We start from the raw sequence: 15,516 nt of genomic DNA on the forward strand, positions 1-15,516 counted from the left end.
GCTCATACATGCCAACTGTTGCGTGTGTTTCGCAATTGGTGCACCCTAAATCTAAGGCCTGGCATCAATTTCAGCGCGAAGGCCATATCACATTTCAGAAATGCAAGCAGTAGTCAGACTAAAATTAGGCATGAAAGCTCCTTTGTCTCAATACATAAGGCAGAAGGACATCTGAACCTCCAACCTTGGTCTTGCATGCGCCCGGCACCCCCTGAGTGAGATACCATACCAGACTCTGACGACTCCCACACCACGAACTGCGCTAATGAAAGACCAATGTGTCCACACCCCACACACACTTGTCCCGGCTCGAGGAACACCTGCATGGGATGCCCCTGACACATTGTTAAAAAACAACCCATGTGTCCAAACGTAGAACACACATACGACTCATTGGTCCGAGCTGTGGCATATCGTCCACAGAACTGCCACCAGTCTGAGGAGTGCCGGTGGTACGAGACCAACAAACTCAATGGCAGGCAATCCCGGGCACATGCACAACCGCTATCACGTGGAACTGTACTGTGCACGAATGCTGCATCTGTTGGGATCACTGCCACTGGCAGTTTTGCGAATCAGTTACCGTCTGAGTTTCTGTCTTGCGTATGTCACATGCGTCCAGCCCTGGTTCCACTGTTGATCATGCACATTCGAGTGGCCCATGGATGTCTGCCTATCCAACACAACGGTAGCTGAACTGGATTATGACTTGTGTGTGCATCCCCTGTTGGCCCACGAACAGGAGTGCAACCGGGATACCCGTGCATGGGATGCCTTGATCTGTGGCGTATGTGCTGGCAGTAGTAGATGGGAGATTGCTTAAGTCATCATGTGCAGTGACCACATCGAGGCGCTACCCAATTGGGCTATGTTGTCGATTGGTGAAACTGCGTGGACGGAGCACATCTGTCTGGATCAGTTAATGGATTGGCTCTCCCTCGTGTTCCTTGAACTCGAAAATGACGTACTTCTGGAACTGATTGCCGATGAAGCTGCGCTCGCATTCATGGATGAGTAACTACCTTCCTGCAGCCACAACTGATTGACACTCAGAGCACAGGTCCCAAAACCGAGTTGCATCGTGGAGGAATGGTCCCATATCCCAGAACAACAGTGGACATGTCTGCATTCGCCCGGACTCAGAATGCATGTGCGTGCACCTACATGTGTTGTTACACACCTGTGCAAGGTGATGCAGTCCCATGGGCGGAGCTGCACAGCGTCATTTGACAACGTTTCTAAATCTGACATAATGATGGAGGGAGACTACACACATGGCAATGTAGCACGACATGTGACCTTGTTGGTCCCTTTCACCTGTTCACTGTCAGCAGAGCACACAGTCGGCGCAGTCCGGTGGTACTGCTCCATGCAGATCCCATGGGCTGTGAGTCGTGTCCCCTGGCACGGGGCAATGAGCAGACGCCAAACATGACATGACTCGTCCAGCAAGGCAAGGTGGGCTGAGACCGTTGCCACCCATAATGATTTGTGTTAATTTTTGCCTCCCCATTTCTTGCACCTCGACATGTTCCCATGCTGCCTGTATGTGTCTTAAGCATTTGTCTGCATGTTGTGGCCCATTCCTTGCCCGTACTGACACGCACATGCTAATAAAGTGTACGCAGTTTCACCAGTGTACAACTGTGATGAGTGTTGATTAGTATAACAAATCGTGTGCCTCAATGAGCATTATCCGTACACAGGGAGGGACAGATTGCCACATGTACATTGGTGGTGAGTCCCTATTGGCAGCTCCACCTTTGTGAGCCAGACATTGTGTTTGGGATAGTTGTTGGTAGACCTGTTCTCTTACGTGTATTCAGCAATGTGAGTATGGTGTCCAACTTCTTGCCATGTGGATCAATGTGATCCATCAAAACAGGCTGTGTCCACACTGATGTGTGTGAGTAGGTCATGTGAAGACATGTTCTGTAGCCACATGCGATGGGAGACACTACTTCAGGCGTGCTACCAATTTTGACATTTCTACACATAGCCCTAATTAATACATGGATGTGGGGCTACGTTGGGGGTTGCGAGATTGTTGTTCATGTGCAATGAGGCCACAGCTAGTTCACACCTTCACAATCATCTAATTGGCCATGTGGGTCAGGGTGTACCCTTTTGTGCAATCAATGTCCCTACATTAATCCATACTTTTATACGTGAGTGAACATAGACATGACACATCTGTGTGATTTGGAATGTTTTATTCACATTCTGGGGAGTGTCGGAGCTGGAGCAGTACATGGCCAGTTCAAGCCCAAGTGGGGGGCCAACCAGAGTCCTTGGGGGAATGCAAAGTTAATCTGAAGAGAAAGAGTTCAGTCCGCAGCCGGATTGCTATGTCATTGGTACCAGAGCAGATATGGCAGGCCATGTCGGGGTCTAGGTGAATGTCACAGAGTGTTTCGGGGGACAGTGGGGGGTGTTGTTCCAGGGCATGATGCATAGGGCTGAACCAGGCAGGGACTGGCCATATGGCGGGGACGGATGCTACTACCTCCTTCTTCACACATTCATTACCCCACACATCTTACTCGTCTGAGATGTCTTCTGTGTCCGGTGTGTCAGGTGTGTCAGGTGTGTCAGGTGTGTGTGGAGGTGTTATGGCTGCATCACTGTGTGTCACTGACACATCAGGGTGCAAAGGTGATAGGGCTGCATCACTGTGTGCCAGTGACATGTCAGGGGGCGGAGATGTGTGTATCGAGGTTCCTGCAGCAATCATCTGGTACAGGCTCAGTGGCAGCAATGGCAAGATGAGGATCTGCAAGGCGTGGAAGATCCCAGCTATGTCTCGCTGGTGTTCAGCTGTGGCAGCCATACTTCCAGGCTGCATCGGCTCCATGGTCTCCATTGTCCTCCGCATCTGTGCAAAGTCTGTGCTGTCATCGCTGGAGCCTGTCTGACAAGACTGTTCTTGTATATGAGTAATGGCCCCAGCGAGGTCAGCCAAGGATTGTTGGTGAGCATGGTGCGGACAGTGGGCATTGAGTTTGGATGCCATGAGGTCGAACCCCACCCGCAGCTGATCAGCCATCTTCTCCTGGCACCCTAACACACGGCGTTGGTATTCCATGTGTTGGTCGTTGGGGTTCTGTGAGCCAGCCGTGGTGGTGTGCGCTTCCTGCTGTGTGGTCTGTGCAGGGTGTGGGATTACCGCGATGCAGGTGGGCTGCCCTGCTCCTGGGGATGGGGTGCGTTGGTTGTCCAATAGCCATTGGACATTGTCTGAGCGAATGTGCAGGGTGTCCTCTTCATCATCACTGTAGAGATGTATGGTCTGCTCTGCAGGAGATGTTGATTGTCCCTCTGCAATGTAATGGGGAGATGCAGGTTAACAGTGTGTTCCATGTATGTTGACGCATTGTAGATGTTTCCATTCAGACTGCATGACAATGTACATTGTGGCTGTTTTGGTGAAGCTGGCTATTTGATGGGAGACAGTGGACATTTCGAGTACATGATGGATACGTGGTTGTACTTGTACATTATCATCTCACAGTGTCATGCAATGCCAGATGTGATTGGCCAGTTTCTACGCACGAGCGGCACCAGTTGTGTTCTCTCTCCTGTGGTGTAAGGGTTGCACTTTGTACCACATTGTCGTCAATGTTGATGTACTGTGATTGCTATGTGTGTGTACTGCATTGTTGGTGAGTTGCCCCTGCAGCTCTGATTTTGCGGCCCCTTATCCCTTTGAGTCGGTGTGCCTTTGACTTTTGTGTGCTTTTCGGGTGCTGGGATGTTTGCAACTTGGGTCATTTGTGCTCTTGGACACATTTTGTACTCTTGTGCATTGTTTGTCTGCAGATGTGTTTTTGACGTCATGGGTTGTAGAAGCACGTGGATGTGTCAGAGTGTGACCTGCCTGCTCCTTTACGGATGTGGTCCACACTCAGCCACCTCAATGTCGTCTCGTGCAGCATGTCATGTATTGTGACTGCAGCCATGCTATCTGTCATGCAGTGTCACTTGCATTGTCAGTGTGGCTCACAGAGCCGCTGCTTTTCCGGATTCAGCACATGTGCATGGGTAGGTTGTGGCACTGGTGATATGGAGGGGGGCCCATTTGTGCACATTGTGGACAGGGGCCTACTTGGTGTTTCTATGTGTGCTGCATTGTGCCAAGAGTATCAGGGATATGTTCCACACTCATTGTGGGTGTGCAGTGTGCTGCACATGATTGTGCATGTGTGCCATTGTGCCCATCTCCCACCCTCCCCCCAGTCCCTGGTCGTTACTCACCCTGTTGCTATTGGGTCAGGTCATATCGAGCTGTGTTCATACACCCAACTCCTTGCACTGTCTCCACACTGATGACTGTGACCACCATTTCCTCCAGCTCATCCAGCTCCTCCTGTGGCGCAGGACTCCCACCTCCAATCGCCTTTGCTGCCTTCCTGTTGGCAACGAGTTTCTCCTTGGTTTGGCTGTGCACTTCATGCCAGCGCCTCTTGACCTCCTCCATTGACCTCCTCGACACTCCAACTGCATTCACATTGGTGACGATGGACTGACATTTTTCCGTTTGTGTTGCCAATGACGCAGTGGAGGTAACGAACAGTTGGTAGTGTTCTATCACCTCCGTGACGATGATCCGGTCTTCTTGTGGACTGAACCCCGTCTTCCTCTTCCTCTTCTCCTTGCCCTTCCCCGAACTGGTCCTCCGTGGGGCTTGTGGGGTTCGGGTTGTCCTCTGCACTCGATCTGGGTGCATCCATGGTGCTACGCAGTTTGATTTGGTTTTGGTGTGTTTTTTTTTGCTTTTATAGTGCATTTTCCCGCATGACGCGTGGGAATTGCAGGCCTGTCGCTGGTTGTCGCTGATTTTTGTATCGCGTTTTGGGGCATTGCAATTTTTTTCGCATTTTTGCCGAGTTGCGTTGATTTTAGCGCGGTCATTTGACGCGTTATTGTGGGACTATCGCATGGTGCCACCGGGTTGTGAATACAACGTTAACACGGTGTTATTTTCCCGCGATAGACTGTGATATGCAAAGTTGCGTTAAGCTAATTTTGCGATAATTATCACACGTTCTTGAGAATATCCCCCAAAGTCTTTAAGGGGAGAGGATGAAGCCTTATGGCTAGAGCGGTTGACCTCAAAGCTGGGGAAGCGGGTTTGAGTCTCTGCAACGACTCTCAACATCCTGTGATTCTGGGCATATAATTTAATCTCCCCGTGCCCACCAAAAAATGAATGCGTCCATCTGTAACAAAACTGGTGCTCATGTAAAGCGCTCTGATACCTGAAATCTTCGGGCATAGTTCACGCTATATAAAACTCAAAAACAAAAAAAGTCAGCCTACCATTCCACCGCATCTATGTGAGCTTCTAGGTAAGATGGCTCTACCGTGGGTTCATTAAGTTCTGGTCAAGAATTCAGGGATCACAGTGAACAGTAATTTGATAAAAAAAGATTACACTCCTGCAAAGTGTAGAATTACCCATTTAGGTGCTCAAGTGATTCTTGTAAACTGGTATGATGGCTCAATGCGTTGAAAGCTCCATGTTAAAACATGCGGTTATTTGATAGTTATGACGTTCCTGCATCTCAAATGATAAGCCTGTTGATCTGGATAGTGCCCAAAGTCCTCTGGGTTTCACTGCAAAATGTAAAAATGTACTACAAGAATCTTCTGTCAGAAAATTGTCCCCTGTCCTTTTGTGGACAGACTCTGATGCTGTGGATTGTAGCTTCAATAGCCTCTCTACATTAATTTGAGACCAGTTGATCCCAGTAAGTATCCTGACTACCAGCCTACTGATATAAACCATGTACCAAAAAATGAGATGGTTGAACTTGCCAATTGGCGCTCTGAAGCAGAACCTTAGACTTTGGTTTTGCTAGCTATGAATATTTGTAAAGTATAGCCACATACAAGAAGAATCCTTTGAGTTCTGAAGGCATATTCCACCACAGAATAAGCCCTACCAGTGAATTATTCAGTAACAGGGGAGAGATTTGTTTTAAGTGTGTGTCTGAAGGCCAGGCGATCTTCAATAAACATGAGAGAATTTGGAAGTGAATTCCATAGCTGGGCAGTTACAGTGGAAATTCTTTACCGCTGTTTGACTTACAAAAAATGGATGCTCAAATTGTGAATACTAGATGAAGATAGGGCCCTTCTTGCATAATAGATTGTAAATCTGCATTAAAGACAGCGTCTGTCTTTTTGGTAAAATAATTTGTATATATATCAGAGTGCTGATCAACCTTTTCCCTATGATATTTCACAAACTTTCATGAGAAGTTCACAAAATTATACTTTTAGAGCAAAAACCAATTTGGCAGTAGCCCACATTACTTTTTTACACCAGGGCATACATTGTGTAAATAAGTCACAAAAGATAACGGCAGGAGACTGGTTTGAGCAGAATATGTCTTAAAGTGAGACATTTGCAGTGCATATCAGACTCCTGTGGGCAAAAATGTATGCAAAATTTTGGGAAATTGTGCAATTTTTAGATAATGTGAAATTGAGGGATTTCACCTGTGAAAAGTTAGCCCAGTTATACTTGTGTGCCATGCATAGTAATATCAATGCCCCCTCCCTGAAACTCACAACCATTTCAGAGACCCTCCAACACATGGTCTCGGGCCCATTAGAGTTCGACCTGCAGTGTTGGGCAGTCATTGAGTTTTATGGACAAGGATTTGGGTATACCCACAATTGCACCGTTTGAGTAATCCAACCTTGAAAGGACCATTCCCCACACTTCTTGAACCCAGTGTGGAAATCCCAGATGCTTAACCATTTTGTTAAGGATTTGACGATGACACAAGCCTACTGTGTCAAACCATGAGATTTGTGTCGTAACTGACAGCTGAAGGTCTATCAATGCATCTAGTTTTTAACCCTAACAATCAATGTTGGAGATGTTTCTGATTCGTGAGGTCAAAACTGCAAAAACTTAATTTTACTTGGCCTCATTTTAACATTTTTTACACCCAGCCAGTATTCAATAACACAAAGGCAGGATAATAAAATAGGTTTTATGACATGATATTGAGGAGGAAAATATCAACTTAAAAAAATCTTGCAGCCACTACATCGACTACAACTAGTAGGCATATAATTACTATCCTTACCTCCTCATGTACTTACCTAGACTTACCTTGCGATGTAGTTAGGTGAATGTAGCAAATGTTCTACTATTGTCATGCAATGTAAAGCTAAAGCTTGAGACAAAGTGATATATCAAAAGATGACGCTTCCCCTACAGCGACATCATCTTCAGCAGAAGCTATGCGTCATCTGCATAATGGAGAATGCAGCAAAAGTAGAAGTAAAAAATTGCCATCATTGATTATTTTTGTGCAGGAGGGGTCACCTTCCTGCACATAAACAATGATTCCCTACAATGCAGGCACCCTTGCACTATGACGCAGGGTGGCTGCATTGGGGCTAGGCAGCTATTTTTAGCGCCAGAGCTAGGGAAACCCCTGGGATCATATCATATAATTGACTAGCATAAGAAACATGATTACATTGACTAACAAATTACTCTAATTGTCTTGCAAATATTACAGAATACATAGGTGCATGCAGCGATTGACTAGTGGCATATAATTTGTAAATTTGGTACATGATGGCAACAACTACACTCTAATGGAGGAGCCAGAGATGTTTTGGCAATGGCATACATACGACAAAGATACCAGAGAATGTGATACCCATGACTGTCAGTGGTGTGTTAACAAAGTAAACACTGTTTTTTGTGGACAAAAGTGTTCATTATAAATGAAAAGCTGATATTTATGGACAAAATATATCTACTTCAGAAAATTACAAAATGGGGTTTGGAAGAGTAAATGATATTCAGTAAAATATGCAATAAAATATTTGGTGATAAAAACTGTTTTGAGAACATGAAAAGCTAATGTTTAAAGGCAAAATATGCTTATTTACTAAAACAATAAGGTTATATTTCGGGACAGAATTTTACAGTCACAAAATATTTCAAGCTGATATATGGCTGATGATATATGGACCCATGTTGATGATCTTTGGCATACTTTCATTTGCCTGCCCACAGAGTGCAATATCTGGATGGTGTGGCAATTATGTTAAAATCTCTGATGGATGGACTTTATTATCTATATAGATTTTCCTACCTTAATATTGCTAAACGTTTGAAGAGTGATCCCGAAGTAGGATTTCAACAAAGGTCCGCTGCCCGAAACTTAAGCTGTGTTTAACCTGAGGGATACATTCAAGGCCTGGAATCATTACAGGTGTCTCACTTCAACGTAGATTCTCATTTGTATTATATGACAGTGAATCCCCTTGGCTGGGCAGGATGGGAACATGAATGGAAGTGGAATGTAGAACTGAAGAAAGGGACGTTATCGCTTTTATATAATGATGGAGCCAATTTGCATATCTAGAATATTTGAATTTCCTGAAACACCCCAGGCTTTTTAACCAATTCCTTTGAGACATTGCTCTGTTCGCAGTTTTTTCCAAGGGCAGTTGGGCTTGCTGACTTTTCCTATTCACTCTTTTCAGTTTTGTTGTGGTATTTGTACCTCACCATTATGACATTAATGCATCTCACTCTCTCTGCGTTATTAAAGACAATGGGAGAGATTGATGTAATTCAGCGCTTCCCGGAGGACCTTGGAACAGGCTCTCCGATGGATCCCTGTCTTGGCTGCTGCATTGATATTGAAAATCATATCCCAGCAACAGGAAGTGACCCTGAACCACCTGTGAGTCCAGTAAGAATTTACCTTTGTTATTTACTGAAATCCGAACCAAATATAAAATAATTAAAATATTGTAATAACGGTTAAATAAACACTTATATTAATTCTTAAATATCTGAAGTACATTTTAGTGCTCTGAAGTCAGAACAAAATTGTTACACGAATGGGCAGTTCACAAAAAGCACGGATAACAATAGGATCTATTATATTAGTGCTTCTTCTAATCTGATATGTATGTTGTGTATGTGGGAATGCATTACATGAACCATGCCAGCTTGTATATTAAATTCCCTCTCAATTAAGTCTCCTCCCAATGTTACTAACACCTCCAGTTAAATTGAGCCATATTGCACAAGGCAGTGTCCTGGCTTAACAGAGATCACATTTGGTATTTTGCAGACAAGCAGTTCTCAGTCAGTTGAACACATGGACTTGGTGTCCCTGGCTTATTTGTTACATCCAATCTCATCCCGGTTTCTAGGGTTCGAAATAGGATCCACCAGCCAATAGAAAAGTTTGACAAACAAACAGTGGTTGCTGAAAGGGCAGTGGGACAGTTGAAGAGTCAGTCACAAATCAGGTGAGCCATGCAAATTGAGTTTTCAAACTCCACTGACCGGTCAGCGACACTCTCCTATTAGGATAATTATTGTATTTCCTAACTGACTTATTCACCTATAATTATAGAATTGGAATGTGGTAGGACACTGAACCATGAAGGACCTTAATCATAAGACTTGAGGTCCTAAATTTGACGCTTTGGTCTAGAGCCAGAGGAGGGACATCAGTACAGGCAAGATGCAGAGAGTTATTTAGAGTGTGGGAGAGCTGGAACCTCAGCGTAGATTTATTAGGTTCCTTCTCTGTCAAACCTCAGCTATCCAGCCTTATTCAGAGATGGGAGAATGGTTGTTTTTCCATGGTGGGGCCTCAACTGGCTGAACAAAAGCACACAAGACTGCTGGTCAATGAACACCGGAAGACACGCCCTACATAGGTGGTCCTTTCAATGTTTATATTTCCTGCCTGGCACCACCATATGAATTATAGTGGGCCCAGGCAGGAAAAGACAAAAAACTCTAGTACCTTTCTTCTTTGTTTCTCAGAAACAAACCCTTTTTGGGGGTTGGTTTCTGAAACACAGTTAAGTGTTTTATGCCACCAAAACATGGTGACCAAATGGCAACGCAGTTTTGGTGAAAGCGTTTCTGCCTCCCCAACTAAGGCAATTTTGCAAAAACTATTCTCGCTGCCTTGGCGGATCTCTACATTCAGTGGGCTGTCCTATGCAGGGAAGAGGGAGGCAGGTCACCTGTCAGTTTATACATAAAACTCCTAGCCTATGTGTTTAAGGCCAAGATAAGATGTGTTTAAGGCCAAGATAAGGCAGGCTGCATGATCCGGGACCGTTCAGTTGACCATAATATTGGCAGCAAGGCCACCATAGATTATTGTAGAATTGTCAGTTCTGGCAATGACCATTCCAGAAAAAAGCATGCCTTTGAAGCAGGAGCAATAGAGAGACGATTCATTGAAGGATTCATAGTCGATAGGACTCATTATTTGAGACATTAGTCACCTGTGGTATCAGGAACAACTTTGCATCTAGAAGGAATCCTGCATTGCGTAATTTTTTAGAAGATAAAGTTGGAGGGTCCCTCATAGGCTGCCAGTTAAATTAATGCAAAGTGGTTTCCCGCATCGTAGTAGCGGCACCTCCTTTTTACAGACGTTAAGTAAGAGACAATTCTGGTGTGACAAGTTTTTAACGAGTTAGGTACTCCGTCTTCCCTGGGTCCATTGAATAACCTTAAGTAACTCAGAGGCACTTGAATTTGGCCATGGTTAAAATATCAAATACATTGAGAGGGATAACATATAGATACTGAGGTGGATTAGTGATGATGGCAAGTATTATGGGATACCCAGGCAGTATTGATGGAGGTCAGTTTTAATTCACGAGAACTCGAGGTGAGTCATTAGCATATTATACCTCAGACACCACTGACTGCTGAGAATTGTTCAAGGACAATTTTGTGATCAATTGTGAAAAACACACACACGAAATCAAGAAGAAGAATCAACGCGCAAGCCTGAATTGTCTAATATCATGGCAAGCTTTTCCTGGATGTCTATTAGGGAGGCCATTTTCGAATACAAAGGGTTGTTTGTTCTGTTCCCAGTGAGTAGAGAGTTGGGTATCTGTTGTCAGTTATTTGACTAAACAGGGGAAGCCGTAAATCTGTCTGTCTTTGGCCGAAAACTCTACTTATTCAGTGAAGAGGATTATTAATGTATGCGTGAGATGCCAAAGGACAACTTCAAGTTCGTTGGATCATTTAACAAACTGCTGATGAAGGACCCGAGGACGGTGTGACAAATTAAAGCCTTCACCTTGCTGGTGCTATTAGATTTTTCAGCACCATGGACAGTGGAGTATTGTGATTACTATCGCTGTTTTTGACTTTTTTCAGAGTTGTCTGATCACAATAGTTATAAATTAATGATTTATCATATTATGGAAGTTGTGTTTTTTTCTTCTCTGTGAGGTTTCAGCAAATTTTAGCAAAGGTAATTCACGATTTCATTGTCTGTACCTATGAACTTCTTGCACTAAATTGGCTGTTCTATGTATTAAAAACAATCCTTAATCACATCCTTAAATCGACCCCATCCATCACCTACTGACCCGTTGACAGGTTCTTCCTACTCCCTGTGCGCCTCTCGATCTTCTAACAAGTGGTATGTCCCACGTCTAGTCACTCCATGTGTACATGTAAAGCACAAACTGAACCTGTTTATTGCTCTCAGCACAAGTTTCCCCAGAGTTTATACCACTCTCCAGTTGTTTCTCAGGTAGTTGTACTTGTTTTTGAGAATAAAGGAAAAGATGTAGTCCATATCCGCATCTGTCTCATGGGCATTAACATCCTGTCCAAACAGTATGTATCCCCGCCTTCAGGACTCCGTGAACTGTGCAATAGCATCCATGTGACCCTACATGTGGGGTGGTCTTCTGCCTCTGCCCCTGTGACCTGTGACTACTGATGGCTTTCGAAACAAAGCCCCAAAGGAGACCTTAAGTGGATAATGGTAAGAAATAATTCAACATTGCCACAAATGTGTAAAAACATCCACAAAGGTTCTCTCGCACCAATGGCACTTCCAGCTTTGCACAAAGACAACTAGGACTGTGAAGTGATAAGAATTGTTGTTAAAGTTTTAAATGCTCTTGCTTTGGGAGTCATAGTGGCTCGCTTTTAGTCATTTCAAATACATTTCTTACATTTGTAACTGCTCAGAATCATATCAAAACACAAACCAAAGTACCAAAGGTATTGGCAAAACTCACACGCACATCAAAGCCCAAATCTAGAGTAAGCTAAATGTAAACACCCACCGTCCTCACCATCCTGAGTCCTACCTTCCAGTCCTGTAGATGTGCCATGTCTCTCCTGAAGGGTTCCAGCATGGAGTGGTGGAACAACACCAGCCAGCAGCTACCAAACAGAAAGCCCGGGCCCCTGTGCACACTGTCACTGGAAAAACACTATACCTGGCTAACAAGGGTGAAACCAGTCCTGGGTTGCTTGTGGACGGGTTCAGGGAGGACCTGGCCTGGCAGTTCGGGCTGGATTGTTCCTGTTGGATCAAGGTCAAGAGTGATTTACATATGGTTGGGTCAAAACTGAGGTTGCATGGTGTGCAAAATAACGATGGATTGGGATGCAGCCCGAGTAATTAGTGTAGAATGAGATTAATTTAAGTATTAATTTAAGTATTCCATCCATCACTTTTTGGTAGAGCAGCCCACACATTGTCTCGCCACCTCAACCTGGCCCACCTCACTGTCTCTTATAGGAGACCACTAGAGCAAGCTGAGCCTGAAATCGCTGTTCCAGTGGCTCTTACAGGGGCTGCAGGGTTCCAAAACAAGATGTTTGGGGCCGGGCCCTGGCCTCTTTTCCTGTGTTGTGGCCTCCCCTTCGTCCATGCAAGCCACACTCAGCTGGCCCCGCTTTTCAGGGGGCCTTGCTGGCACATGTCAATCCCAAATGGTGCCGCTGTGGGACACAAATCACCACCCCTATCCTTGAGGGCTGTGTTGCTCCAGATGGGCCCGGTCTCTTCAGTGCGACGTCAACATGGGTCACAAGGCTCTGACGAGCAGCAGCCCATGCCACACCACATACTCCCATCACTGCACACTAGGGTCACTCGGATGTGTCTCGCGGGGGTCTCAATTGAGCAGGATGAAACAGATATGCGATGGATTATGTCAGACTTAAGCAGGCATGGCGATGTAACTCAGAAGAGAGGGTCTGCCATCTTTGGCTTCTCAGTCACACCTCCCAATGCCCTACAGATTGATCAAAGGAAGACACTAGACACCCTTTCTAGATGAATTTAGTGCTTACCAGATGTTGTTAGCATTCATTTGGCTGCGAGGATTAATAAGATGCAAGACTCAGAAAAGCTATACTTATGGTTGATCTCATCCATCCAGATCAATGGGCTTCTCGCAGAATTCCAGTGTGGTGCAACATATTATTAATTTCATCCTAGCACAATGGGTGATGTGGGGCGATGTTTCAACTGCAAAAAAGGTGCAATGGAAATGTTTATTTCATCATGTGATATTTTGCAGTTGAATATTGTGTGGTGTAATAATTTTCTAATACCATATAGCAACAGCTTCCTATATCAATTAGAAAACATAAGCATAAAGTGTGTGGGCCATTTCTGTTCAATCCCCTACCATAGTCAACCTTCTGGGGCTAGGGCACTAATCTGAGTTATATCTGAATAGCATTTACACGGTCTTCCTTACTACCTATTTATATAGGAATTGATGGGGTGTGGTGGCTTACATTAGTCCAAAGGCTGGCCTCACTTTTTAAACCCTTGCGCTTTCTGTCTTTCATCATAGGTAATGGATCCCAGCCACAATTCCCTGACGCTAGAACCTGGACTTGGAGCGATAGACATGAAAGACTTGGAAAGCAGTACCAACTACACCACTGATCACTGCCTGGGCTGCTGTGATTCTGCTATTGAGATCTCAACCCCACCTATGCCTCCAGTGACAAGGGGAGGAGGGGCTGGTGACGTGCTCACTGTGAGTAACAAGGAAGTGCAAATATGCTACCATAATTTCACTAAGGCATGTAAGAGTGCTCCGCTTAACAGAGTATTAGGTCTCTGCTAGTTACACTGTTTCCAATGTTAGAAGACCCACTTGGCCAATATTTGTATTTATATGAATCGGCACCTTTTAAAGCCCTGTCTCAGTTACACTAGGAGATGGCTCTGGGACAATCTGCAGTGGACTCCCACATTAAGTACTTAGATATAGTGTGACCTGACTTCCATTCTGGCTCGTGTCTATCAAGTCTATGTTTTTAAAGAATAAGAAATATAATTCTGTTGAATTTAACAGTCAGCCCAGAACAGGAATGGTTAGGACTGAGTGGAACGAAATAGAGAAGTAGAAAAGGAATGAATATGATTGATACAATAAAGTAGAATAAAATAGAATAGAACAAGATAGAAAAAAGAACAGAATAGAATGGAATAGAGTAGAATAGAGCAGAATAGAAGAGAACAGAACAAACACAGGGATAACAAAACAAAATACAATCAAATAGAATAACAGAGACCAAAATCCCATCAAATGGAAGAAAGCAGAATAGAATGTAACAAAAGAATAGCAAATACCAGCACAGAAAATGATTGAGTAGAATAGGAAATAATTGATCTTTTTTTAACCTTTATTCAGGAAGATCAGCAGTTGGTATGTACATCACAATTTAGATCAAGTTAAGAACCATTTAGACGATGAAATGAGGTGCCATTTGCTTTCTGGGCTCAATCAAATCATGGTTTAAAATTTCTGTCGATTTTTAAAACTGTTTGATTATTTTGAAGAATTGTTACTGCTTGTGCTATTTTATTGGCAGTTATTGTAAAGTTTGTATGAAATAAACTATAAGAAAAAATATCTTCGAAAAGATATTGAGACATACAGACTAATATATATCATACAAAAAACACATACATCATCGAAAAAATATTATGACATACAAACTAATATATATCATGCAGCATCACATGAATGATGGGTTCACCGACATAATATTGATGTATATATTATCGAAACACAAAAATATCAGATATTAAAAATATCGATTCAAACAATATCAACTACAACATTAATACCAGAATGATTAAATAATCATTAATAAATAGATTAAACATTTTTTACATTAAACAATTAGGTCGAATAAACCCAAACTTTGTTATGCACATGTTTAAATTAAAATTAAATAAAATTATATGACATCAATAAAATATATACTATTCACCCCCACAAATTAAATAATTAAAATATTAACAAAACAACCCCGAAGCAAATTAGAATAAACTACAAAAATTTAAACACCACCTTAAATATTAATAAATGTATATAAATACATTTAAATCCCCAAAAATCTGAATATATATCATACATTAGAGACCTCATTTCGATGTCGGGCAAAATTGCTTCTGCCCGTAACCGACACCCGGTTGGCGGCCCGACCAGCCCATTACAATGTGACCGAACACTGTTCGGTGGCATTGCACTTTTCTTAATGGGAGCTCTTGTTGCGGCCAGAAACTGGCCTTAACACAATCTCCAATTGAGAAAAGGGAGGTGCAGTTTATCCCTGCACCCTATGACAAGCACCTCAAGGTGCCTGCCAAGGGGTGCAGGGAGCAACCGGAGGTCGTACACCCAAGAGGGCCCTGCAGT

General features: G+C 43.7%; 1 protein-coding gene across 4 annotated transcripts in view; it reads left to right on the forward strand.

The window, feature by feature from the left end:
- LOC146796150 (uncharacterized) overlaps positions 1 to 15,516 on the forward strand; it is a 210,301-nt gene that overhangs the window by 70,147 nt on the left and 124,638 nt on the right. For 2 of the 4 annotated variants that reach the window (XM_085628548.1, XM_085628546.1), the window contains exons 3-4: positions 8,592 to 8,735; positions 13,654 to 13,842. In XM_085628548.1, coding sequence (XP_085484674.1) covers positions 8,592 to 8,735; positions 13,654 to 13,842 — 333 coding nt within the window. The remainder of the gene's footprint in view (positions 1 to 8,591; positions 8,736 to 13,653; positions 13,843 to 15,516) is intronic. The other 2 variants (XM_085628547.1, XM_085628549.1) reach the window with 1 other exon arrangement.

The sequence above is a fragment of the Triturus cristatus genome, chromosome 10 (genome assembly GCF_964204655.1).
Source record: "Triturus cristatus chromosome 10, aTriCri1.1, whole genome shotgun sequence".
Lineage (NCBI taxonomy): Eukaryota > Metazoa > Chordata > Amphibia > Caudata > Salamandridae > Triturus > Triturus cristatus.